The 27,845-nt window shown below is 43.1% G+C and overlaps 1 protein-coding gene across 1 annotated transcript in view; it reads right to left on the bottom strand.

The window, feature by feature from the left end:
- Window positions 1-27,845, bottom strand: part of TOPBP1 (DNA topoisomerase II binding protein 1) — a 49,641-nt gene that overhangs the window by 10,539 nt on the left and 11,257 nt on the right. Inside the window, exons 11-22 of the mRNA XM_065398408.1 lie at window positions 27,503-27,822; window positions 26,493-26,665; window positions 25,551-25,749; window positions 24,748-24,754; window positions 23,193-23,485; window positions 15,352-15,525; window positions 13,989-14,098; window positions 6,149-6,272; window positions 5,420-5,566; window positions 4,758-4,863; window positions 4,059-4,251; window positions 1,190-1,413 (exon numbers count right to left, since the gene is read on the bottom strand). Of these exons, the coding sequence (XP_065254480.1) occupies window positions 1,190-1,413; window positions 4,059-4,251; window positions 4,758-4,863; window positions 5,420-5,566; window positions 6,149-6,272; window positions 13,989-14,098; window positions 15,352-15,525; window positions 23,193-23,485; window positions 24,748-24,754; window positions 25,551-25,749; window positions 26,493-26,665; window positions 27,503-27,822 (2,070 nt within the window). The remainder of the gene's footprint in view (window positions 1-1,189; window positions 1,414-4,058; window positions 4,252-4,757; window positions 4,864-5,419; window positions 5,567-6,148; window positions 6,273-13,988; window positions 14,099-15,351; window positions 15,526-23,192; window positions 23,486-24,747; window positions 24,755-25,550; window positions 25,750-26,492; window positions 26,666-27,502; window positions 27,823-27,845) is intronic.

Raw genomic sequence — 27,845 nt, 5'->3', positions numbered from 1 at the left:
GGACTGAGGAGTCAGGAACTTCTGATTTGTAATCTCAGCCCTGTCAATGACTCAAAGGGCAAATCAATTCACTTCTGTTCCAGTTTCCCAATTCGTAAAAAACAGCAGTAATATTTGTGTGTCACAGGTTTTTGAGGATTAATGTTTCCACAGCACTTTGAACATGTAAAGCATTAAGTGAGTGATAAACATCACTACTGATCTCTTCCTGCAGAGCCACCTGATGGCTGCCCATCTGCTAGCTTCTACTCTCCTCTCATCCAGCTCTTTTTTTCCTGCCATCAAGAGGAGAGTGGAAACCAGGAAGCATCTCCTAGTCCATCCATATCAGAGGAGAATATTCACTGCTTCTTAAGTAGAAGGAGTGGAAGGAAGGGGAAACAGAGTAGATGACTCAGCTGTGCTTCTTCTCCACTCCTAACAGCAGGATAAAAAGGCTTGCAGGGATAGAAGAAAATAGCTAGGCAGGGCATGTAATCAACTGCATTTGTAAAGACAGCAAGAAAGGTAGAATAATAACTTGACTGCATCCTGGTCCACTGATCTCCCCAGCAGACTTGCTGCCAGATTTTTATGGGGCTCCTGGGCATTGGTGATCCTTCTCCTACACCTCCATTCTTACCCAGCATTGTGGATCTTCTTCAACTGCTATTAAAAAGCTAAGATTTTACAACAGTTAAGCACATTAAGAGGCTCAGTGTAGTTATTTGCTTTAGTAAACTCGAAACCTATAGTCGTAAGTTGAATCAAGGTGTCAATGTAGAGGCGCCATAAATGCTGTTCGTCATAACTCGAATGTCGTAAAGTCGAGGACTGCCTGTACTATTCAACATGAATAAGGGTTCCAGAATTGGGGCCTAAAACCAAAAAAGCCTATCTTTAGGCAAGGGCTGCCTCCATACTGCTTATTGCTGTCAAAAAGGTGCATGGGGTCTTTCTGGAGGAAGAGCAGAGTTAAAAAAAAAAATTATTTACCTTTTTAAAACAAGACTAAGAATGGTCTGTCACTCATCCTGAGCCTCATTATTAAAAAGGGGAAAAAAGTTCAGGTCACTTAGAGAGATCACAACACACTAAAGCTGAAAAAGATCCATGTAATAGTGTTGGTTTTTTTGCTTCTAGAATACCACTGTATCATAATAAATAATCCTAACTACACTCCAGCTCAAACATGTATTTCTCTCCTTACCTAATTCAACAACTTCTCTATCAACGAAGGATTCCCTGAAAGGGGAATCATTCATGTTATTTACATCAGTCTGAATTTGTTCAGAGTACTGTGAAGGACTATTGGGCCACTGTAAGTTGCTGACGAGCCTTGCTCTTTCCTCTCTTGCAGTGGGGTCATCCCAGACAATCTGCTCATTTTGTGATGGCTCTGTGTTTATGTCCATCACTGCTTGCCGTGACTGCCTAAGGAACAAAAAACAAAATCCACATAAAGTTTCCTTAAAAAAATAGATGAACTATACTTGAGGGCAAGGACGTATTTATCATCGTGTTAACAATGTACTACACTGGACCCTTGCAAGAATGCGGGGTTCGGGATCCATGCGCGGTACCACATTACCATGGATCCCAATTTAAATATTTAAATTTGGGATCCATCGCCATGACCGCGCTATACGCGAATCCGCGCTCTAGCGACGCGCGCTCTAGAGAGGGTCCACTATACAAATCTTTATTACTGGATAGCACAGTCAGGAAAGAATAAACTTCAATATAAAATTGATAAGTCAGGCAGTTTGACTACCTGGGTATCAGTCAGCACGGCTACAGAAAAGTGACTGTGAACAATACTGGTCATTTTTAGCATGTATCATGCTACTAAGGTGTTCCATGATCAGCATATCCCATACTTTACTGTCCTTATAGTCTTGGTGTACATTTGAAAGTTAAAGAGAGCAATCTTGCTTCTTGGGTGGTAAATATTGGAAATTAATTTCCAATATTTACCAGGAATCAGGCTCTTCATCATTAATTCCCATCATCTGGTTTAGCCATCAAGTACTTCTCAATTCATCGGAAAACACATGCCCTATATTTTAGGTTCTTTTTAGAAACTAATGTTTCTATTAATTAGTTTTCATTTTGACTGGAGGTTTTAGCTATATTTTCTACATTCCCACAGACCAGGGATGGATTTTAAACTGCAACAAGACAGACTTACTTCCATTAGTGGCAAAATGCAAGTGTAATACATGAAAGCCTCATAGTCGGAAGTAGTCTTCACATTTGCAAGTGTATAAATGCATAACGAAACAGTGTATTTATAGATATCGTATAGCAATTGAGATTTGAAAGGTTATTAGTAGGGCTGTCAAGTGATTAAAAAAATTAATTGCAATTAATCGCTATGTTAAACAATAATAGAATACTATTTATATAAATATTTTTGGATGTTTTCCACATTTTCAAATATATTGATTTCAATTACAAAAACACAGAATACAAAGTGTACAGTGCTCACTTTATATTTTTTAATTATAATATTTGCACTGTAAAAATAAAAGAAATAGTATTTTTCAATTCACTTAATACAAGTACTGTAGTGCAATCTCTTTATCATGAAAGTTGAATTTACAAATGTAGAATTATGTATAAAAAATAACTGCACTGAAAATAAAACAATGTAAAACTTTAGAGCCTACAAGTCCACTCAGTCCTATTTCTTGTTCAGACAAACAAGTTTGTTTACATTTGCAGGAGATAATGCTGCCCGCTTCTTGTTCACAAATTCACCTGAAAGTGAGAATAGGTGTCCGCCTGGCACTATTGTAGCTGGCATTGCAAGATATTTACGTGCCAGATGCGCTAAAGATTCAAATGTCCCTTTATGCTTCAACCCACCATTCCAGAGGGTTGAAGCATATGATGATGGGTTCTGCTCGATAACGATCCAAAGTAGTGCAGACAAATGCGTGTTCATTTTAATCATCTGAGTCAGATGCCACCAGCAGAAGGTTGATTTTAATTTTTGGTGGTTTGGGTTCTGTAGTTTCCGCATCGGAGTGTTGCTCTTTTAAGACTTCTGAAAGCATGCTGCACATCCCATCCTGATCAGATTTTGGAAGGAACTGCAGATTCTTAAATCTTGGGTTGAGTGCTGTATCTATCCTTAGAAATCTCACATTGGTACCTTCTTTGCGTTTTCTCAAATCTGCAGTGAAAGTATTCTTAAAACGAACAACATGCTGGGTCATCATCCAAGACTGCTATAACATGAAATATATGGCAGAATGCACTAGAACAGAGCAGGAGACATGCAATTCTCCCCCAAGGAGTTCAGTCACAAATTTAATTAACACTTTTTTTTTTTAAACGAGTGTTATCAGCATGGAAGCATGTCCTCTGGAATGGTGGCCAAAGCATGAAGGGGCATACGAATGTTTAGCATATCTGGCATGTAAATACCTTGCAATGCCAGCTACCAAAGTGCCATGCAAACATCTATTCTCATTTTCAGGTGACATTGTAAATACGAAGCGGGCAGCATTATCTCCTGTAAATGTAAACAAACTTGTTTCTCTTAGCGATTGGCTGAACAAGAAGTAAGACTGAGTGGACTTGTAGGCTCTAAAGTTTTAATTTGTTTTGCTTTTGAGTGGTTATGTAACCAAAAAAAAAAAAAAAATTAATTCTACATTTGTAAGTTGCGCTTTAATGATAAAGAGACTGCACTACGGTACTTGTAAAAGGTGAATTGAAAAATAATATTTCTTTTCTTTATCATTTTACAGTGCAAATATTTGTAATAAAAATAATATAAAGTGAGCACTGTACACTTTGTATTCTGTGTTGTAATTGAAATCAATATATTTGAAAATGTAGAAAAATATCCAAAACATTCAATAAATTTCAATTGGAATTCTACTGTTTAACAGTGCGATTAATCACGATTAATTTTTTTGAGTTAATCGCGTGAGTTAACTGCCATTAACTGACAGCCCTACTTATTAGACTTACTTAGTTTTTGCTGTCCAAATTTTTGTAAGACTGTCAAAGTCAAGTAAAAGGAAGCAAGACAAAGAAAGACACATTTACATGCAGCACGATACCTTAGAGCTTCCAAGACTCTACTACGACCATTACGCACAGATCGTGTGCCATCTGGTGTGGTAGGGGAACTGTCGAAACCATTCCTTGACAATGATCCTCTTTGTGCTTGTGGTTTCACTATTGATGTTGCAGACATGATCTCCTGTAGTTGCTTTTGAAAGTTCTCCCTCATTTCCAGTGTCTGGGTTAAAACTTGAAGTGAAAGAAAGTCACAACAAGAGTTAGGCCATTTAATTTTACATTTTTAGAATGCCACGGGGTTTAATCATGTAGGTCCCTTTCAGGACAAAGATATGTACATGTTTTCACATGTGGCAATACTTTCAATTAAGTCTTTGTTTCACATGACAAATAATTAGCAATATCCAGTCTTTGAGAAATTCTAGAATACTAAAGACAACAGCCCAGCAGCCCAATAATTCATCAGGGATGGTTGGTTCTCCTTATGGATTTGCCAGTGTCTTTAAACAAGGGTCCAAAACATCTCTCCTCATACTCTGCAGCACTTATGAACAAGAAGCAGCCAGCACTTTTCCAGGGAAGCCTGGCTGGCTACACTGTGCTTAGGTAAGAGAATAAATGACACTAAAACCTCCAGATCTTAAAAGTCAAGCTTCCCCAAAATAGTAAAACGCTTATATTTATAACTGTAGTTTCCACGGCTGTTTTAAAAAGAAAACAAAGAATATTTTGTTTACCTCCTTTGGCTTCATTTGCTGCAATTTGCTCCTCTCTTACTGTGACTGCTTCCTTTACCTGGTTAGTAGTTACATCTCCTGTGTCATTTTCATCCACTGAAATACTCTAAGAATGTTAAAAATATACAACTTATCAATCTAATTCTGAAACTGAAAGACATAGCAACTGGCTACAGTGTTCAGTGGGGGGTAAGCATGTTGGGGTGTTTTAGGGGACAGGAAGAACTCTACCAACGCTCCACCAACAAACCAAAGTTCCACTCTATCAGCCTCAGGTTAGCTTAATGTTTCTGCCACAGCAGTGAAATAATTAAAAAAAAAAAACTAGACTGGAGACTTAATATCCCATTAAATTCAATAAAATTCACACCTCTCAGGTCTACTGTTTATGTCTAACTGAAGACAGAGACAGGATCACACCAATTCAGATTTGAAGACTGTGTCCACTCTAATAAGATATTTAAGAGAGTTAGAATGCTGAGAAACTGATGGAGCCTCCAGGATAGAGAAAGTTTACAGCTGCATAACTGCTGAACCTGACCCCAGAGATTACTAAATAACACTATTTGTATCAGTTTATATTCATTTTGTTAGTGAAACAACTAGATTAAAATAATGCCAATGAATCCAATACAGACCAGAGGTTACATCTTATCATATACCTCAGCTTCCTTTGCTGTTTTTCCAGTTGATGAAAGTCTACTGGAAGAAAGTCTGCCATCTTGCACTGCACTGATATCCAGACTCATTTTGGGATTGTAAGTGTGAGGGAACAGAGATTCAGGAAGTCGTTTATATTCTTGTGCACTCTGCAACAAAGTTCATAAATATAAGAAGTTATGAGAAATCTGGGAAGAACTGAGAGTAATTTAGGTAGCATGATGCAAAACTAAATATAAAAAAAATTCAATAAAATAATATAATTGGGAAAAAACACTAACGCAGGAGACACATGTAGTTCTTATGTCAGCAAGTATGAAATTCTTACTTTTCATAAAGTTCTGAAGATTTTTCTTCATGACTACTAAATCTAACTTTACTTCTGTCCCATTGGCAAATACTTATGCAAACAAAAGTTATTGTTCAGGAAAACCTCAACCAAAAGTTCTTGTAAACTGAGTCAATGTATTGGGTATGAAAAGCAAATATATGAAGAAATTGTCAATTTCAGCTCTACAGTCATTACAAGGTGAAGGTACACCAATTATGAATTAAGATTTAGAAGGATGAAGCCTGCAAATTAAAAGCAGCATGCATAAAGCTATTGTGTATGAACAATTTAAACCCATGCACGTGCTTTGAAAAAAATGGAAAGTCAGTCCAATACATCTGATCTTGTCTCCATTCTCCTTCACATTTCAGAGGAAAATAAAAATAAATTTCTTCCATACCTCTAAAAGCCAATGCTCTGAAACAATGTGTATGCCCCTTTCTTTAACAGATTTGTATTCCTTACTGCTGTCATTTTGTCTTCCCTGGTAGATGAAGTGAGTTACTGTTTCATCGAAGCACCATCTAGAACAAACACCAATAAAATGTAACCTGAAGATATCAACTCCAGTTTATTATTATAATTACTGCATCCTTGAAACTGAGTCTTATCCCACCAAGACAAATAACCATTACTCTATGAAGCTTAACAAAAGCTACAAAAAACTTACTTATTTAGCTGCCCCCTCAAAATCACCATCATCCAACATACAAGAATTGTTTGGGGAATCATGTCACGCATCGCTTAGTAATTTCAATTTAATATTAATAAAATGTACCTTAACATTTGATTTTTTTGTTTTGTTTTTTTATTTTACAAATTGAAATATTTATGTAGAACAGCAATATTCTTTTGCGTTTTATTCTATACACGTTCTTATATTGCCCTCCCCACTTCTTGTATTCGAGCACCTTTCAGTAGCACATTAAGCAACGTGACCAACATCTGTCACATGTGATTTGTTCTCTCTCTTATTCTCTCTGCACACAGTTCTCCCCATGCACAGTGTAGTGTTTGGTTTTGGTTCTGTTTTTGTAGTTTTTGCTTTTAAATGTGCACACTACTATTGTATATTAGAGACAGCAAGGTTGAAGAAGCGTACTTTGCATGTGGTGCAGAAGGGTTTGAGATGGTCTTAGTTCCTGTGGGAGATCATTCCACAATCTTGAACTGGCCCCTGAGGAAGTTCTGTCTCCTGCATGGACAAGCTTTACCCTTATCATAGAGAGTTCCATTGTGCTAGAAGAGCAAAGATGTACCTTGGTCTTCATTGCTAAACTTTAGGTGATCTTTCAGATATCCTGGGCCCAGGCTATTGAGCACCTTGAAGGTAAGGACTGAAACCTTGAACTTGATTCAATATTCTATGGAAGGCCAGTGTCAGGAGTGGAGGATAAGCCTGATGTGCTTGCGGTATCCCGTGTTGCCAGGAGACGTACTGCAGCATTCAATATTAGTTGGAGTTTACTAAGGGTTGATGGCTTTGTGGCCAGATATACTGCATTGCTCTAGTCCAGACAGGAGGTGACAAGGCAGTATAATTGGGTCAGGTCACCATTCGCCAAGATGGGATGGAGTCTCCTAACAAGAGATGGTATAAGGCATTACTCGCAGATGCTGTTATGTGAGTGTCACGGAGTGTGGGGGGGGACTCAGGGCCCTGCATCCCCGGCTCCCTGCGATTCACCATGACTCTCAGCCAGCCAGTAAAGCAGAAGGTTTATTTAGACAACCGGAATACAGTCCAAGACAGGTCTTGCAGGCACAGACAACAGGACCCCCTCAGTTAGGTCCATCTTGGGGTCCCCGGGCACCCTAGCCCCCCTGGGAGGTCAGAGCCCCGTCTGCCTCCCAGCCATGGTCACTAGCCAGCTCCTTAGACTCTGCCTTCAGCGACCCCTCCCACAGCCTTTGTTCAGTTTCCCGGGCAAAGGTGTCACCTCGCCCCAGCCCCCTCCTGGGTTCTCATGTTACAGGCTCAGGTATTTCCAGTCAGTCTCCCATCCCCCAACGCAGACTATCCCAGCCACACTCCCGTCAGCACTCACAGACCACAGTAAGAACAGTCCCAGTTCGTCACATCTCCCCCCTTCGAGACCGAACTGAGCGGGGTCACTTCAGCCAGTGACCCGGGGAAGTTCGAACCTACCCCCGTTCCCATGGATGCCCCAGCATCCCTCCCATTCCTTGGTGAGAATTACACCAGGCCCCTCCAGTTTTACACCCCCCCTTAGGTCGGGGGTGCTTGAGGGCATTCGCAGTTCGCATGTGGGAAGGATTATGCGGCCTGTGCCCTTTTCCCACCCCAATACCCCTGGGGTTCCAACTGGGCTGGGGTCTTCTCCCAGCGCTCCCGTCTGGAGGTCTGTGCTTCGGGCTCTCTTGGTTCAGAGCCCCCCTTTTAACCTTGGCCACCCTCTGGAAAGGCTTCTCTGTGCTGGGCAAGGGTCCTAAAGCCATTTTCCCCTTGTCCCGGGCCTTCCTCCTCCTCTGACAGGGGTCACAGGATCGGCAGTACTGCCGGACAGTAACAAAGACCCCAGGCCAGTAAAAGCTCCGTAGCAGCCTCTGCTGGGTACGCCAGGTTTCCTGGTGCCCTGAGAGGGGGGTGTCATGGGCCCGGTACAGCAGCTGGCGGCGATACTTCTGGGGTACCACCAGCTGCCTCCTGATCCCCCCTGACCCCATCTTCCCTGGGGGAGCCCATTCTCGGTACAGGAACCCCTTCTCCCACAGGAACCTTTTCCGGCCACCTCTTCCCAGGGTCTGTACCGCACCGAGGTCGGCCAGGTCCCTTATCTTCCGTAAGGAGGGATCTTTTTGCACCTTGGCCTGGAACTCAGCAGCTGGGACAGGGATGGCCACCTGTTCTCTCTTGCCGGCTGGGTCTGAAGCCGCAGCCTCCCTGAGCCGTGTCCCTGGGCGTTCCCTCCCCACCAGGTTAGGGTCCTGCCCCTCAGGCAAGGCACCCTCCCCAAGACCAGGGCACAGTGCTCCTCGCCGGCTCTGACTACGGGTTACAACCAGTGCATTCTGGGGGTTGCTTGGCCAGTCCTCCAGGTCCCCCCCCCATCAACACCTCGGTGGGCAAATACGGGTGTACCCCCACGTCCTTGGGGCCCTCCTTGGCCCCCCACTTCAGGTGTACCCTCGCCACGGGCACTTTGACTGGTGTCCCGCCCACCCCCGTCAGAGTCAGGTAGGTGTTGGGCACCACCTGATCTGGGGGCACCACCTCGGGCCGGGCCAGCGTCACCTCTGTGCCCGTATCCCAGTATCCTTTGACCTTCCTCCCATCCACCTCCAGGGGTACAAGGTACTCTCTCCGGAGGGACCGCCCCACGCCCACCGTATAAACCAAAAACCCTGAGTCTGGAGCATCCAGCCCCCCAGAGGAGCAGGCCTGGAGCTCTCCTCCCTCCTTAGCAGGTGGTACTCTGCCAGCCCCCCTTCCCTGGGAGTGCTGCCTTTTGCCCGGCTGGGTCTCTACCCAGTTAACCCTCTGTGGGTTTGGTCTGCTCAGTCTGTCCCTGAGCCTGGGGCACTGGGCCCGTATGTGACCTCTTTGGTCACAGTGATAGCAGACCATGTCCCAGGGGTTCCCTCGAGTGGGTTGGATGGACCTGACGCTGGATCTTCCCCTTTGGTGGGGTTTCTCCGTATTTTCCCGCTGGGATGGCCCATGGTGACTCTCGCTCTGCGTTGTGGTGGGACTGTTCCTTTGGGACTCCTCCCGGCCAGCCCCTGACCGGCTCTTCACAAACTCATCGGCCAGCCAGCCTGCATGTCGCGGGTTCTCTGGTTTTTTGTCCCTCAACCACAGCCTCAGGTCGGATGGGCACCGCTCATACAGTTGCTCCAGTACCAGCAGTTTAACCAGGTCCTCCTTTGTCTGGGCCCCATCAGCCCACTTGCTGGCGTATCCTTTCATGCGGACAGCTAGTTGCAGATATGAGATCTCAGGGGTTTTATCCTGACTCCGGAACCTTTCCCGGTACATCTCAGAAGTCAGCCCAAACTCACGTAGCAGGGCCTTTTTGAATAGTTTATAGTCCCCTTTTTCCGCCTCTTCCAGTTGGCGGTACAAGGCCACGGCTTTGGGGTCCAGTAAGGGGGTGAGAACCCGGAGTCTGTCTGCAGGATCAACCTGGTGCAGCTCGCAGGCCGTCTCAAAGGCATCGAGGAAGTCATCCATGTCCTCCCCCTCCTTACGTGGGGCCAGGATGCACTTATCAAAGCTCCGTGCAGTCCTGGGTCCCCCCTCACTCACCGCAGCCGGGGGCTCGCGGCCCTTCAGCCTCGCCAGCTCCAGTTCATGATGCCTCAGCCTCTCTCTCTCTTCATGCTGCCTTTGTCTCTCATTCTCCTCCCGTTCATGCTGCCTCAGTTTCTCTTTCTCCTCCCGTTCATGATGCCTCTGTCTCTCTTTCTCCTCCTGTTCATGCTGCCTCTGTCTCTCTTCATGCTGTCTCTGGTGTTCACGATCCTCCAGCTCTCTTAGTTGTAGCTCTTTCTCCCATTCCAGCCCATTCCGCTCCATGGATGCCGAGCGTGGCCGGGAGGGTCCCCTGCTGGCCGGCGAGAGTCGCCGGGAGGATCCCCTGCTGGCCGGGGGGGTCACTGCGCCCTCGGTATTTCCTGGGCTCCTCCCCACCCTTCCCCTAGGCATAGGAAGGAGGGGTCTCTGGAAGCCCTCAGCAGCCGGCTGACCACTCCCAGCTGGGACAGACACTGGGGCCTGCGCTGCATCTGCCAGGCTGCTTCCCTCAGAGACAGGGATCAGTTCATTCGCGCGCTCTCCCTTCTCCAGCTGGGCAATGAGCTGTTCTTTGGTGAGCCTCCCAATGCGCACCCCCCTCTGCTTGCACAGCTCCACCAGGTCGCTCTTAAGCCGCTTGGCATACATCCTCCTGCTGGCCACTCACAGGCCTGTGTGCTCACCGCTTCCCACAGTTTCCAGGGAGACCCCTAGTGTGCCAGCCCTTCTCGAGGTCACCACCTCTCTTTTCTGGGTCGAGCTGCAGACTCCTCTGCCCCTGGGACCACTCGCTGCGATCCCCCGGGGGACCCTGTTACTGCAAAAGTCCTTCTCGCTGGTCACACACTCCCAGGGGTGATAACCGTCTCTCTCTGACTCCTCAGGACGCCTGGTCCCCGTCAATCCCCCTTCGTTTTACTTTTCCCCAGTCACTTACTGCAGGAAGCGCCGTCCACGGGGTGCAGTAGATCCCACCTCTGCCACCAGTTGTCACGGAGTGTGGGGGGGACTCAGGGCCCTGCACCCCCGGCTCCCTGCGATTCACCATGACTCTCAGCCAGCCAGTAAAGCAGAAGGTTTATTTAGACGACCGGAATACAGTCCAAGACAGGTCTTGCAGGCACAGACAACAGGACCCCCTCAGTTAGGTCCATCTTGGGGTCCCCGGGCACCCTAGCCCCCCTGGGAGGTCAGAGCCCCGTCTGCCTCCCAGCCATGGTCACTAGCCAGCTCCTTAGACTCTGCCTTCAGCGACCCCTCCCACAGCCTTTGTTCAGTTTCCCGGGCAAAGGTGTCACCTCGCCCCAGCCCCCTCCTGGGTTCTCATGTTACAGGCTCAGGTATTTCCAGTCAGTCTCCCATCCCCCAACGCAGACTATCCCAGCCACACTCCCCTGTCAGCACTCACAGACCACAGTAAGAACAGTCCCAGTTCGTCAGAGTGAGAGATTAGCATCATCAAGAAATCCAGGAGAACTCCTAAACTGAAATGACCAACTGTGCTCGTTTGCCTTCAACCAAAGGAGACGGCATCATGACTGTGAACTCTTCGAAGTGTTTTTCTCTGCCCACTACCATAACCTCTGTGTTGCTCGGGTTCAGTTTCAACCAGCTGTTCTTCATCCATGAGCTGATCTCACTCAAGCACTAGACCAGGGGTAGGCAACCTATGGCACGTGAGCTGATTTTCAGTGGCACTCACACTGCCCGGGTCCTGGCCACCAGTCCGGGGGGCTCTGCATTTTAATTTAATTTTAAATGAAGCTTCTTAAACATTTTAAAAACCTTATTTACTTTACATACAACAATAGTGTAGTTATATATTATAGACTTATAGAAAGAGACCGTCTAAAAACATTACAATGTATTACTGGCACGCGAAACCTTACATTAGAGTGAATAAATGAAGACTTGGCACACCAGTTCTGAAAGGTTGCCGACCCCTGCACTAGACCATCTTGGTGATATCAGTATGGTCATATGTGGTGAAGGGTAGGTAGTGCTGCGTATTGCTAACACTTGAGTCCATGTCATTTCTGGTTTGAGCATTGGCCTGCTAAACCCAGGGTTGTGAGTTTAATCCTTGAGGGGGCCATTTAGGGATCTGGGGCAAAAATCTGTCTGGGGATTGGTCCTGCTTTGAGCAGGGGTTGGACTAGATGACCTCCTGAGGTCCCTTCCAACCCTGATATTCTATGATCTATGATCTCCTAGTAGCTGCATTTAGATGTTAAACAGAACCAGAGAGAGAACTGATCCTTGTGGGACTCCATAAGAGAGGCGTTTAGTGGCAGAGACACAGTTTCCATCACAATTTACTGGATTCATCCCTCCAGGCAGGGCTTAAACAATTTTAGTGCATGTCTCTAGATCCCTGACACCTCTCTCAGGCAGGACAGCAGTATCTCATAGTTAGGGCCCTACCAAATTCACGGCCATGAAAAACGCGTCACAGACCGTGAAATCTTGTCTCCTCCCGTGAAATCTGGTCTTTTGTGTACTTTTACCCTATACTATACAGATTTCATGGGGGGAGACCAGCGTTTCTAAACTTGGAGGGTCCAGACCCAAAAGGGAGTTATAGGGGAGGGGGTCACACGGTTATTTTAGGACGGTCCCGGTATTGCCACCCTTACTTCTGCACCGCCTTCAGAGCTGGGTGGCCGGAGAGTGGCAGCTGTTGGCTGGGCACCCAGCTCTGAAGGCAGCACCCCGCCAGCAGCAGCGCAGAAGTAAAGGTGGCAATACCATACCATACCATCCTTACTTCTCTGCTACTGCTTGCGGGGCTAAAATGGACCGTGAATTTGGTAGGGCCCTACTCATAGTTGACAGACTTGAATGCTGCTGAGAGGTCCAGGAGAATGAGAATGGCTGTCTGCCCACTTTTCAGTAACAGCAGGAGATCATACATCAGTGCCCCAAAAGCTGTTCTGTCCCACATCCTGGCCTGAATCCAGATTGTAGGCAAGGGTCACCCTGTTAGCTAGCAGTGAGTTTCAACTGGCCTGACCAGTTCAGTGTAACCCAGCTAACTATTGTTATACTCTCTATCTAAAAGGTGTCATATAATGTGTCACTAGAAAACTAATAACTCATGGATCATTAATATTCTGGCATGTTGTATATATTGTCAACACCCAAAGGATTATGCAGATGTGCTGGAATTTTGATTAAAATGTGTTTAAATTAGGCATGTCAGGGTAAATTGATAGTTTGTTTTTTCAGACAAAAGAATGCGGTTCCCCCTGCCTGAATGTGTTTCCCACAAGGTCTGACCAAAGATAAGACAAAGAAAAGCACATTTGCATGCCAGGCAAATCAAAACTATCAGGAGATCAAGTGGGGGGAAAATGATCACTTAGGCCTTGTCTACACTATCAAGTTTTGTCGCCAAAAACTGCCTTTTGGCGACAAAACAGCAAAAACGTACACACTACAATGAGACTTTTGTCACAAAAAACATCCAGTTTGGGCGACAAAAAACTTCCACCCCTACGAGAGACTTCTGTCTTTTCCCCTCCCTTTATTGTCAACAAAGAGCCAGTGTAGACACTGCTGTTTTGTCAACAGAACTGGCTTCCACCAGTATCCCACAATGCCTGCCTTGATTGCTCTGCTCACTGTTTTGATCTCTGCTGCCCTGCAGGCATACGCCCCTCCCCTTTCAAAGCTCCAGGAAGTATCTGTGTGCTGTTCCCTTCATACTTACGCAGAAAAATTCTCTTTACCTTTCAATGTAAATCTGAGAATTTTCAGGCCAAACTGATTTTCCAAGCCAAGTTATTAGGGAGAAAGGGGCAGGTAAATATAGGGCGTTACAATGGAAACTGGTTGCAACCTTAATATAGAGAAGTCTAATGCTTCGCTATAATTAAAAGCCATATGCATACACTGGACTTTACAACACCAAGATTCAGATTCATTCGAGTGAAAAGTTATATCAATGCAGAGTGTAGTAACTGCTGGCATCAGTTAATACCTGTAATCTGCTCCCAGAGAAGCGGCAACAGCATTCAGTTCACTTTGCTTTTTACTGAGTTTCTTACTAACACATATGACTAGATCAGCAAGAGGTTTTGAATCTTCCACCTGTTCATGGTCGTGGGGAAAAATATGAAAAAAAATCACGTTCTGAGGATCATTAAACCAACACCTTTGTAATGATAAAGAAGGGAAGCTACTTATCAGAGTTCTGCTGATCTCTGCTTCCTGAACCTCCCCATTATTAAGGGAGTGCTGTTATGGCTCCACATAACAGGAACCACTTTATAATAAGACTATTCTAAAGACTTATCTCACAAAGTCTCATAAGAATATATTACACCTCTTTCTTAGCAGTCTGAAATCTTCTTGAACTTTTAAATAGGGAAAATACTAAAACTGCTGACACAAAAACATCTTACTATAAAGGATAAGGGGGCCCAAAATGGGCATACCATGAAGGGAGTGAGAAAGAGGAGAGTACAGCATGGCAAATTACTGTTAATCTTCCCTTGAAAATGTCATTCCACTTCTCCATTCTCATACTGATTACAGAGTACAAGTGTGGCAATTTGTACACAAAGCACTGCCTTTGCCTGCGTCTTCAGTCCACTGCACCCACTGTACATTTCTCCCACATTTCTGTTTTCTATTCTCTCTAACTTTGCTCTCTGCAGGGTAGATCAGATTTAGTACAAAAAGGAATCATGAAAGGACTGTGCTCCTTGCTTCCAGGAAAGAGTATGTAAACACACTACTAGGAACATGAGCAAAACACATCTTATTGTGGGGGTGAGAGTGAGAAATATTTTGCCTCCTGCTTCCGAGTAAGTGAAGCAATAACAGCACTCTAAGAGGATGGGGGGGGGGGGGGGGGAAAGGGAGATGCATGACAAAAATAAATTCCAATAACTTCACAGAAAATAATGGGTGTCCTCCAATATTACAGTTAATCAGAGTAAAAGTATTTACCCCTTGCCCACCGTTCTCATTACACCAGACACTGGGAGTTCCTTAACAGTGATAAGCTACAAGTTCTAGAACTATGGAATATCTATAGTTACATGTTTATATACACATACTGCCTAACAACTATTAAACCAGGTCAGTAGAACAAACATCTTTAAATACGTTTCTCTGCCTTTTAGGAGTCAAAATTACTGGTCTTGCCTCTTTCAACTGAAACAAAAGAACAGGTAATCATTAAAATTTCTGTCTGAACATATCAAAATATAGTATCAAAGCTAATATGATTAATAATCTATCATGTAAAGTTAAGCATCTCCTAACTCAACTACATGATTACACCACATCTTCTTAATTAAGCCTACAAATAAATTTTAAAAAGAGCATAATCCTACCACTTCTGCTTGTGCAGCCCGCAGCTGAGGGCTGGCAGTAAGAGCTGCTGTATGACGAGCGCTGTTTGCCAGAGCTAATTTCAAGTTCCTGCCAATGATTTCAGAGAGAGGAGTACTTGGTTTCCTGTTTCTCTGATTGGGAGCCCCTGGAGTTTCCAAAGCTGCCAGGGCATCCTACCAAAAAGAGTAAAGAAACAATTATTGAATCAGGATAGATGAACTATCCTTTTTCCAGGATCAAAAGTTCTCTCATTGAATAGCAGGCTCCTCTAATGCAATCTATATTAAGGCTTCATATTATTCAAACACCAACCCACTTCTTATTTGTATTACAGCAGCACCTACAGACCCCAAACATGATTGGGGTCCCGCTGTGTTAAGCATTATACAGACATAGTAAAAGACAGCTCTTACCCCACAGTTCTTGTAATCTACATAGACAAGACAGACAAAAGGACAGGAGAAAGTAACATCTCAATTTTACAGATGGGGAACTGGGGAAATAAAGAGATTAAAGAATCACAGAAATATAGGACTGGAAGGGACCTCAACAGGTCATCTAGTCCAGTCCCTGGCATGGAGGCAGGACTAAGAATTATCTCGACCATCCCTGACAGGTGTTTGTCTCCAGTGGTTCTCAAACTTTTGTATTGGTGATCCCTTTCACACAGCAAACCTAAGAGTGCGACCTCCCTTATAAATTAAAAGCACTTATTTATATTTAACACTATTATAAATGCTGGAGGTAAAGCGGGGTTTGGAGGTGGAGGCTGACAGCTCACGAACCCCCATATAATAAGCTTGCGACCCCCGGAGGAGTCACAACCCCTAGTTTAAGATCCCCTCATCTAACCTGTTCTTAAAAACCTCCAATGACAGTGATTCCACAACCTCCTTAGATTATTTGTTCCATTGCTTAACTACCCTTACAGTTAAGAAATTTTTCCCAATGTCTAACCTAAATCTCTTATGTCCCTCCTCAGTCTTCTCATCTCCAGATTAAACAAACCCAGTTTTCTTTTCAATCTTTCCTCAGAGGTCATGTTTTCTAGACCTTTAAACATTTTTGTTGCTCTCCTCTGGACTTTCTCCAATTTGTCCAAATTTTCCCTGAAATGTGGTGCCCAGAACTGGTCACAATACTCCAGCTGAGGCCTTATCAGTGCTGAGTAGAGCGGGAGAATTACTTCCTGTGTCTTGCTTACAACACTCCTGCAAATATATCACAGAATGATGCTTGGGTTTTTTGGCAACAGTGTTACATTATTGACTCTCATTTGTTTTGTGATCCACTACAACTCCCAAATCGTTTCCTGCAGTACTCCTTCCTAGACAGTCATTTCCCATTTTGTATTTGTGTAACCAATTTTTCCTTCCTAAATGTAGTACTTTGCATTTGTCCTTATTTAATTTCATCCTATTTATTTCAGACCATTCTTTGAGTCTGCTAAAATCTGCCTTCTTGAAGACCATTGTCTTTATTCTGTTTTCCCTCCTACTTTTCCTTAGAATCACAAACTCATAGACTCATAGACTTTAAGGTCAGAAGGGACCATTATGATCTTCTAGTCTGACCTCCTGAACAACGCAGGCCACAGAATCTCACCCACCCACTCCTGTAGCAAACCCCTGACCTATGTCTGAGTTACTGAAGTCCTCAACTTGTGGTTTAAAGACTTCAAGGTGCAGAGAATCCTCCAGCAAGTGACCCGTGCCCCACGCTGATGAGGAAGGCGAAAAAACCCCAGGGCCTCTGCCAATCTGCCCTGGAGGAAAATTCCTTTCCGACCCCAAATATGGCGATCAGCTAAACCCTGAGCATGTGGACAAGACTCACCAGCCAGACACCCAGGAAAGAATTCTCTGTAGTAACTCAGATCCCACCCTATCTAGTGTCCCATCACAGGCCATGGGGCATATTTACCGCTAATAGTCAAAGATCAATTAATTGCCAAAATTAGGCTATCCCATCATACCATCCCTTCCATAAACTTATCAAGCATAGTCTTGAAGCCAGATATGTCTTTTGCCTCCACTGCTCCCCTTGGAAGGCTATTCCAGAACTTCACTCCTCTGATGGTTAGAAACCTTCATCTAATTTCAAGTCTAAACTTCCTGATGACCAGTTTATATCCATTTGTTCTTGTGTCCACATTGGTACTGAGCTTAAATAATTCCTCTCCCTCCCTGGTATTTATCCCTCTGATATATTTATAGAGAGCAATCGTATCTCCCCTCAGCCTTCTTTTGGTTAGGCTAAACAAGCTAAGCTCTTTGAGTCTCCTTTCATAAGACAGGTTTTCCATTCCTCGGATCATCCTAGTAGCCCTTCTCTGTACCTGTTCCAGTTTGAATTCATCCTTCTTAAACATGGGAGACCAGAACTGCACACAATATTCCAGATGAGGTCTCACCAGTGCCTTGTATAACAATACAAACACCTCCTTATCTCTACTGGAAATACCTCGCCTGATGCATCCCAAGACCGCATTAGCTTTTTTCACAGCCATATCACATTGGCGGCTCATAGTCATCCTGTGATCAACCAATACTCCGAGGTCCTTCTCCTCCTCTGTTACTTCCAAGTGATGCGTCCCCAGTTTATAACAAAAATTCTTGTTATTAATCCCTAAATGCATGACCTTGCACTTTTCACTATTAAATTGCATCCTATTACTCCAGTTTACAAGGTCATCCAGATCTTCCTGTAGGATATCCCGGTCCCTCTCTGTATTGGCAATACCTCCCAGCTTTGTGTCATCCGCAAACTTTATTAGCACATTCCCACTTTTTGTGCCAAGGTCAGTAATAAAAAGATTAAATAAGATTGGTCCCAAAACCGATCCCTAAGGAACTCCACTAGTAGCCACCTTCCAGCCTGACAGTTCACCTTTCAGTATGACCCATTGTAGTCTCCCCTTTAACCAGTTCCTTATCCACCTTTAAATTTTCATATTGATCCCCATCTTTTCCAATTTAGCTAATAATTCCCCATGTGGAACTGTATCAAATGCCTTACTGAAATCAAGGTAAATTAGTTCCACTGAGTTACCTTTGGCTAAAAAAATCTGTTACCTTCTGAAAGAAAAAGATCAGGTTGGGTTGGCACAATCTACCTTTTGTAAAACCATGTTGTATTTTGTCCCAATTACCATTGAGCTCAATGTCCTTAACTACTTTCTCCTTCAAAATTTTTTCCAAGACCTTGCATACTACAGGCCTATAGTTGTCAAACTAACAGGCCTGTAGTTACCCAGATCACTTTTTTTCCTTTTTTTAAAAATAGGAACTACGTTAGCAATTCTCCAGTCATACAGTACAACCCCTGAGTTTACAGATTCATTAAAAATTCTTGCTAATGGGCTTGCAATTTCATGTGCCAGTTCCTTTCATATTCTTGGGTGAAGAATATCTGGGCCCCCCGATTTTATCCCATTAAGCTGTTCGAGTTTGGCTTCTACCTCAAATGTGGTTAATAGCTACCTCCATATCCTCATTCCCATTTGTCATCCTATCATTATCCCTAAGCTCCTCATTAAAGACTGAGGCAAAGTATTTGTTTAGATATTGGGCCATGCCTAAATTATCCTTAACCTCCACTCCATCCTCAGAGTTTAGCGGTCCCACTTCTTCTTTCTTTGTTTTCTTCTTATTTATATGGCTATAGAACCTTTTACTATTGGTTTTAATTCCCTTTGCAAGATCCAACTCTACATGGCTTTTGGCCTTTCTCACTTTATCCCTACATGTTCTGACCTCAATAAGGTAGCTTTCCTTGCTGATCACTCCCATCTTCCACTGCTTTTTCTTAATCACCTCTCTGAGATGCTTGCTCATCCAGCTTGGTCTACGACTCCTGCCTATGAGTTTTTCCCCCTTTCTTGGGATGCAGGCTTCTGATAGTTTCTACAACCTTGACTTGAAGTAAATCCAGGTCTCCTCCACCTTTAGATCCACAAGTTCTTCAGTCCAATCCACTTCCCTAACTAATTTCCTTTATTTTTTAAAAGTTAGCCCTTTTGAAATCAAAAACCCTAGTCACAGATCTATTTTTGTTTATCCTTCCATTTAGTTTTAACTGAATTAGCTCATGATCACTCAAACCAAGGTTGTCCCCTACAAACATTTCTTCTATGAGGTCCTCACTACTCACCAAAACCAAATCTAAAATGGCATCCCCTCTTGTTGGTTCAGCAACTACTTGGTGAAGGAATCCATCAGCTATCGTATCCAGGAAAATCTGAGCCCTATTATTATTATTAGCACTTGTCCTCCAGTCTATATCTGGGAAGTTAAAGTCTCCCATGATCACACAATTTCCATTAGTATTTACTTCATTAAAAACATTAAAGAGGTCTCTATCCATATCCAGATCGGATCCCGGAGATCTATAGCACACCCCAAGCACTATCTCAGGGGAAGCTCTAGTAGCTTTCTTCCCCAATGTGATTTTTGCCCAGACAGACTCTGTCTTATCCATTCCATCCCTTCTTATTTCTTTACAGTCTACCTCATCGTTGCTACAATGCTACTCCACCACCTTTGCCTTTATTTCTATCTTTCCTAAATAGCACATACCCTTCAATACCTGTCATGACTACTATTCCACCATGTTTCTGTTATCCCTATAATATCTGGTTTCACTTCCTGCACCAATAGCTCTTGTTCCTCCATTGTGCTACCTAGGCTCCTCGCATTAGTGTACAAACATCTTAATTTTTGCTGTTTGGGTTCTCTCACATTCTTTACCCGATTAGGCACAGACATTCTACCGCCAGTATCACCTATTAGACTGGTATCTACACTACCCTTCCTCCTAATGTCCATTCTCCTACCCATGGCTGTATCCTTTCTTACTTTGTTTTCTTCCCTCTCAATGTTAAAATCTGGCGTGGAGATTACGTGGACATCTCCCAACCATCTCTCCCAAATTCCCAGTTTAAAGCTCTCTTAATCAGTTGTGCCAGCCTCCATCCTAGAAGTCTATTTCCCTCCCTACTCAGCTGAAGTCCATCCCGAGAGAACAGTCCTCTGTCCATGAATGCTTCCCAGTGGCCATACATCCCAAAGCCCTCCTTATAGCACCACTGCCTGAGCCATCTGTTGATCATCATAATCTTGTCACACCTTTGTTGCCCTTCCCTAGGAACAGGCAGAATCCCACTGAAGATCACCTGAGCCTCAGTTTCATTAAGCGTCTTCCCCAGTCTGGCATAGTCTCCCTTGATACATTCCAGCGAGAATCTAGCCATATCATTTGTTCCCACATGAAGGACAATCAGTGGATTCTTTCCCGCTCCCGTTAGGATCCTCTTCAGCCTCAGGTCCACATCCTGTATCTTAGCACCCTGTTCTCTGGATCAGCTCTAGTTACAGGCCTGTCTATTCTTCTCAGTAAGAAGTCCCCAAGCACATAGACCTGCCTTTTCCTGGTGATGGTGCGATTCGGTCTATCCCCTGTTCCCTCTGGCTGCAAGTCCTCTTGATTTCTATTGTCCCTTGCAATCCTCCGCAACCCATCCGGTATCCTCCTGGGGCTCATATTTGGCGTTATCTCCATTGATTCTTCCCCTCTTCCTATAGGACTAGCTGCTCTTCTCTTCTTCCTTGCCCTCTCACCTTCAGTGACCACCTGATGTGCCCCTTCTTCATTTTCCAACTCCGCAAACCTGTTCCTGAGCTCTATTTCTCATTCACTAGCCCGTCTTTTCCTCTGCCTGGTTCTCTTAGTCACATGCTTCCACTGTCCACTTTCCTCACCCAGCAGTCTCCCCTCAGAGTTCTATGGTCCTGCTTCCATCTGCAAGTCTGAGCTTTTCCCTTCAGCCTCCTCATGTCTTTGCTCCATCATCCGCTCAAACCCCCTTCTAAACTCAACCAGAGTTTCCACCTGCATCTCCAATCCTCGGATCTTTTCTTCCATCCACTCTATCAGGCGGCACTTCATGCAGACAAAACTCTTTTCAGATACCCCCTCCAGGATCATGTACATGCCGCAGCTTCCACATCCAGTCATCTTCATTGTGTCTTCCACTGTTTGGGTCACTACCACTGCTGCCTCTGTATTTGTCATAGCCTTCTCACCGAAGTCCTCTTAGTCCAGGAAACACAAACCAAACCAAAACACCACCATCCACAGCAACACAAACCCCCAACGAGCACAAAACACTGCCAGATCACCACACACTCCCTTCACTAGCCTGGCTCTCTTAGTCTTCCCCTCAAACTCCCCTTGCAAACTCCTATTCAAACTCCCCTGTTTACAGCTCTGTTTGCTGGCTCCTGTGCCGCTGCAACTGTCTATGCCGTTGCCTGACTGGCTGGCTGGCTACCTTTATAGGACCCCGAGTCAGAGACGCCCCGCCCCCTAATCAGGGCTCAGCTTCTCTCCCAGCACACTGCCCCTACTAGCCCCTACAAATACCTTCTCCTCCAACAGAATACTCTTGAACACTTTCACCCAAACTGCCTTCCACGTTTAAATTCTCAACTAATTCCTCCCTATTAGTCAGAATCAAATCTAAAATTACCTCTCCCCTACTCGCTTTCTTCTAGCTCACACAAGAAGTGTATGGAAGAGCCAGAAACCAAATTCAGATCTCCGGAGTCCCAGTCCCATGCTCTAACCACAGGACTAGCCTATCTCTATACTCTCTTATTTAATATCTATTCAAATATGACCTAGAAAAAAAAAAACTGGATGTGTGGGGCTCTATTTGCTTCTTTAGAAATGCCTAAAAATGGTCTGAAAAGGGATTTATACCAAACCCATCTTCAATTTTACTGCCCTCTGCTTGAAATTAGAAGCTGTGGCCCTGTCTACTTTGTTTTTCATTAGCTGTTATGGATAAATGGAAAATAATAAGTTTAGGACAGCAGAGAAACCATGTATGTGAAATTGGCTTAACTGGGAAGGGAAATGATTTATATTCAAACTGTATGGGGTTTGTTGTTTTTACCAGTGTTTAACTTAATTGGGGAAAAGAGCTCTCTGTTTATATTCAGCACCTCCACTGACTAAGCTTCCAGTACACACTTGAGTCAGTCAAGAAATCCTCCAGCACTGATATATCTAAGGTTAAACAAAAGGCAAATGACCTTTTTTATGCAACAGAAAGAAGCAGAAAAGGGCAAAAATCCGATCTATTTTTTTCCATTTGCAGGCCATCTTTAAGACAAATGTCTCCCCTTCACCTATTTCTTTCTCCATCTTCATGCAACTACATCTTTGTATGAGAGGGATAATGGCTACTATTCTCTCAGATGTATAAGGATTATCACAGTAAAGTAGTAGTCCCGTAGAAGCCAAGAGCAAAATTAAGGGAATGCTTGGGGAAAGGAGAATCAAAGAATAATGTTACAAGGAAATAAGCTTTCTTGCTCATCCTACAATATTCATGTACAAGTTTAAAAGTGTACACAGTCCACCGGGAAACTATTTCACTATGGGCCAAATACAGACTGTTTATGATAGTTTGCAAAAAACTATAACTCTTCTACTAAAGTTTCACTCTGTTTTTAAAGAGCAACACAGACTATGTATGTTGCAACAGGCACATTGGGGCTTTGTTAACAGTGCTATAGTATCTATTTCTAAAAACGTTCATGCTTTAATTATTTTTATATGCTTCAGGTATCAATTCTAATAACCCCTGTCCCTTAGAACACATGAATTTTCTGAACTGCCTGCCAAACTAAAAAGCCTAGAAGTGTTTTTATTTGTGTGGTATTAATACGCACTCTTTACAAAGGGTTAGCATAGGGGTTTTTTGTGCCTTTTTCATTCACACACATATGACCCTGCTTGCACTACTGGTTTAGAAACTTGCAAAGGAGTTTACCTTTACATCGAATGAAGGCTTGAAGAGCTTATCTTTGGAAAGAAATTTGGATGGTGTGTCAAGGTGTAAAGATGGTTCTTTCTGGAGTAGTCTTCCTTCTGCAGGAAGGGTTGGCTTTTGCCCAATATGGTGCGAGATCACACTATGGAAAGCTTTACTCTGGAACCGGTTCACATCAAGAGGCGTCACAGCTGTTTTCTTCCCAGTTTCAAGGAGATTGCTAGGATGGTCTGGTATATCTGAAGACATTATAGTTGTCTCTGTCTTGTTGGGCTGACTTATGAAACTCTCTTCTTTATCTTAAATGAAATAAAGAAAATTATAATTAAGCACCATCATTTTTATCCTTAATGTAAATGTGCATATACTTGCATTATGCTAAGGATTTTATTTATCCAATATTTTGTTCTTCTACGTATGCTGTAAAATGAAGGGAGGGTTTTTGTTTTTAAGTTCCTATTTTCTACACTAGTGCTTGTGCTATACCACATTATTACTGTGCTAGTCCTTAAATAGAGTAACCTTTGTCTCTCTCATATTGTCTTGTGCTTCAGTGAATTTTAAAGTATTAAACCAAGAACAGGAACATTTAATTATGACACTGCTGAAAAGCTACAACAACTCACCTGTTTTCTCTTTAATGATCAGCAGCCTCACTATAGACAAAATGCTAATGGCATAAATACTACTAATCAGCACTGGGTAAAGCTGAGGCATCTGAGAAATCAGAGATGGAAAAGATCTGTTAGGCCAGGGGTCTGCAATCTTCGGCACGCGGCCCATTAGGGTAATCCACTGGCGCGCCACGAGATATTTGTGGTTCGGGAGCTGTGGGAAGCGGTGCGGGCCGCAGGGACGTGCTGGTTGCCGCTTCCCGCAGCTCCCATTGGCCGGGAACGGTGAACCGCGGCCACTGAGAGCTGCGGGGAGCCGTGCCTGCAGACGGTCAAGGTAAACAAAATGTCTCGTGGCCCGCCAGCAGATTACCCTGATGGGCCGCGTGCCGAAGGTTGCTGACCCCTGTGTTAGGCAATCTAGTCCATCATGTTGCCAACTTTTCTCTGCTGTATTATTCTACAGCTCTTTGCCAACCCAGCTTTTAAATGACTCCAGTAATAGGGCTTCTAATACATCCTCTAGAAGACTCACATTTTATATTTAATTGTACGCTTTTTGAAGCACGGACTTCATAGTGCTGGGTGGTGTTGGTGGCCTGTGATACATAGCAGGTCAGACTACCTGGTGGTCCCTTGTGGTCTTAAACTCTACAACTGTACAGAGTCTAGTACTACAGCTCCTCAAGCCAGTTTAGACCCTCTGGTTGCTACTCTAATACAAATATTAAATAACCCCCCCATCAAAGTTAGGATTTTTTCCCCGCATTTTCAGCCTGGTTTTCCTTTGCTCAGTTTCATTCCATTACTACTAATTACACTTGCTTAGGCCACCCTGTTAAATTCTTTTCCCTCTTTTGGCCAAATCTTGATCTCATTCAAGTCAACAGACGTTGGCCCTTGGAGTTTACACATTTCAAATACCCATACATAAGTATGACTTGTAGTCTGAATTATCTTTTGGTCAAACATATATAATTGGTTTTACATACAATCATTCCTTCCAGTCCCTTAATCATTTTGTTGCTTTTCTCTGAATTCCTACTCAACCTGTCAAGATCTTTCTGGCACTGAGGTGCCCAGAGCTGAATGCAGTATTGCAGGTATGTTTTTAATCACTGCAATTTTATGCAGCCCACAAATGCATTGGTAAGAACTAGTGAGTTAACTGGTATTCAGTATTAATCAGTCCAGTTTGCTTCTCAATTCTAAAAGGGGCACTGTCAAGTAATTTAAAGTTCGTTTTGTTTAGAAAAACATTTTATAGAACTTTCCTTCTCTTGTAAAACAGTTTTTAATTAGATTTAAACACTCTTCCAGAGTGTTTTACAACTTAACACAACAGTATCATGTAAGGGAGTGTAAACCAGAAAGTGGAAATAACTAGACATTGGGCTAGATCCTCAGTTGATATAAATCAGCATAGCTCCATTGACTTCAATAAAGCTACACAGTGATTTACCCCAGCTAAAGATCTGGACCACGGACTATAAACAAGTGGAAATGACTAGCCTTTACAGTCTCAGCTTAGTGATAGGCTGAAAGTAAACATCTTAACTAGTGAAAAGTAAATTATAAGCTGAAAAGTCTTTTGGTTTTAATAGTTTAAGGTCCTAAGTATTAGAAATCAGTTTATACTCAAAAATTTCTCTTAACAACAGTGCAATGCACTGTATCATGACATGATTAACGTATATTAAAATAAACAAGAAAACATAAAAGACAACCAACCTCCAGTGTTAACATTTTCAACTGGGAACTTGCTTTCATCTGCTTTCTTTCCTGTCCTTGCAGATTGCAAGAGCCAAGCCATAGTGACTGCAGGTAAATTCCATTTCTTTGCTGCTTCATACTTAGAACCATCTGGCTCTTTGACCACTAGGTGGGTGCTGGCAAACATTCCTTTCTTTGGGTTGGCTCTTCGCACAAAGAATTCCTGGACTCTGAAATAAGTGTATATAAGTAACCATTCAAAAACATAGTCATTGTTTAGACTGTTCCTATTAGCACTGTGGAGCCAACAAAGGCATGGAAGAGTGAGTTGGGTTCTAGTCTTGCTTGGGTATCATAAATAGAACTATTAACTAATTTCCGAAAGCCGGGCCACATTCTTCCCTCACTTACACTTGAGCAACTCCACTAAAGACAATGTGGTGCACATTTTTAACTGTAATGGGGGTAGAGTTGGCTACAGATTATTTTTCTAAACTGGTGACAATGCACAAGCCAAAAACTTCAGCTGAATTTCTATATCCCAGGCTGAGTTTGTACGGCTGGCAACTAGGGAGAAAAAAGATTTTACCTGTACAATGAGCAAACTCCATGAAAATCACTGACCAAGTAAGTGGGACATTTGTAGTTGTCCATAGTCTTTCTTCCCCCCTCCCACCTTTTAGAAGTAATTTTTTAGAACAGATATTCACTAGTGACATACACAAATATTTGAACACTTAAAGACACTGTCTCTAGAAGGTTTAATGACAAACAAGGGGGGAAATACAGAACCAAATAATAGATCACAATGTTTCAACATTAGTTTTCACAAATGAATAAAATCCAAAAGAAGTCTAGAACAAATTTTAACTCTAAACTAAGTTTTTTTGCTAATTTTTTCTCTAATGTGACTAAACACTTGAAACATTTTTAGATGCCAGAAAATGAACATAAGTGGCAACAGACTCCATACCTTGCTCCAAGAAGACCTGCCAAGAACACCAGGGAGTCTCTCTCTGCACCAGTAAACTGGCTGAAAGACAGCACACAGTCTTCCAGAGGAGTGCTTCCTTCCATTACTGATACTGGGGTGAAAAGTGGGTTGGACTGAGGGTTTAAAAGGAGCTGCTGTTCTACACACATAATCTTAAAAATGATGAAATAAATGAAAATGAGAACCAAGCCAAGAGAAATGAATTTGACAAACATTATTTCAGCCATTGTACTACACCATTTATGGAACCAACAGCAAGACATTCTTTGTCTTTGTGCCTCAAGTTCAAAGTAGAACATGTATTGCTCTATATGTGATCAGATACATTCCTTAAAAGATCCAGAAAGTTTCAGTTAAATTCACATTAAGATTCAAGCTTCCTGAATTCCTATTTTTCCAATGACTACAGCTTTAAAACATTTTAAAACCCAATATAAGGGTTAGCATAGGTTTTATTTCACAGTTAATTATCTAATAATGAAAAACACCAAATTAGTCCAGGTGATAAGAATTATCTAGGTCAACATATGTAAATGTTTGACCATCTGAGCTATAATGTCAGCCTGCAATTGCATCACCCAGATACAGCTACATATGTTATTAGAGAAATATGCGGAAGTGTGGGGCAAGAGAAAAAAAGATAGCTTACTATCAGATGTTAAAACAGAAATGTCATTCATAACTTAACTGCACCCAGCTCTCTCTTCATAACTCTATTATGCAGACAACTAGAGCAGAATCTTGTGTACAAAGTCTTTGTGCCACTAAGTCAGAATCTGATTTAATAAAGCAGGAAGAAATAAATGAGACAGGTAAAAGACATGCCTATAAAGAAGAGGTGCATTAAAGCACTCTCTTAATTTGGTGTACACTAATTAAACAAAGCTAAAACCTCTGTTCTAATGCAAATATAACCATCAATAAGTTTTCAGTTTCTATATTTCTAACACTAATATTTGTTTGGTCATAGCACTACAGTATCCCCTTACCAGCCATGTGTTTGTAACAACATCTCCTACAGTTGACTCCACCTTGCATCCCAGTAAAGGAACCACAGCATAGTCTGCAATTGCTCTGTTTTGAGGAGGTAGAACTTTCCCAGCATTCTCCTTTATAATTTCTACAATGCAGGACTCATCCTCTTCACCAAAACCCAAAAGAAGGAACCTCTTTCTGCCGAATAAGCCTTCTTCAACCACTGTAGAAGTCTGTGTCAGTGAACTATGACAGATAGAGGACTGCTTCTCTTCTTGAATGGTAATATGAGCGGCATCACTGAAGTGACCAGTTTCTAGCTTTTCAACTTCAACTAAAAAAAGAAAAAATAACCAC

The sequence above is a fragment of the Emys orbicularis genome, chromosome 2 (assembly GCF_028017835.1).
Source record: "Emys orbicularis isolate rEmyOrb1 chromosome 2, rEmyOrb1.hap1, whole genome shotgun sequence".
Classification (NCBI taxonomy): Eukaryota; Metazoa; Chordata; order Testudines; family Emydidae; genus Emys; species Emys orbicularis.
This window is presented reverse-complemented; position numbering and strand designations above follow the sequence as displayed.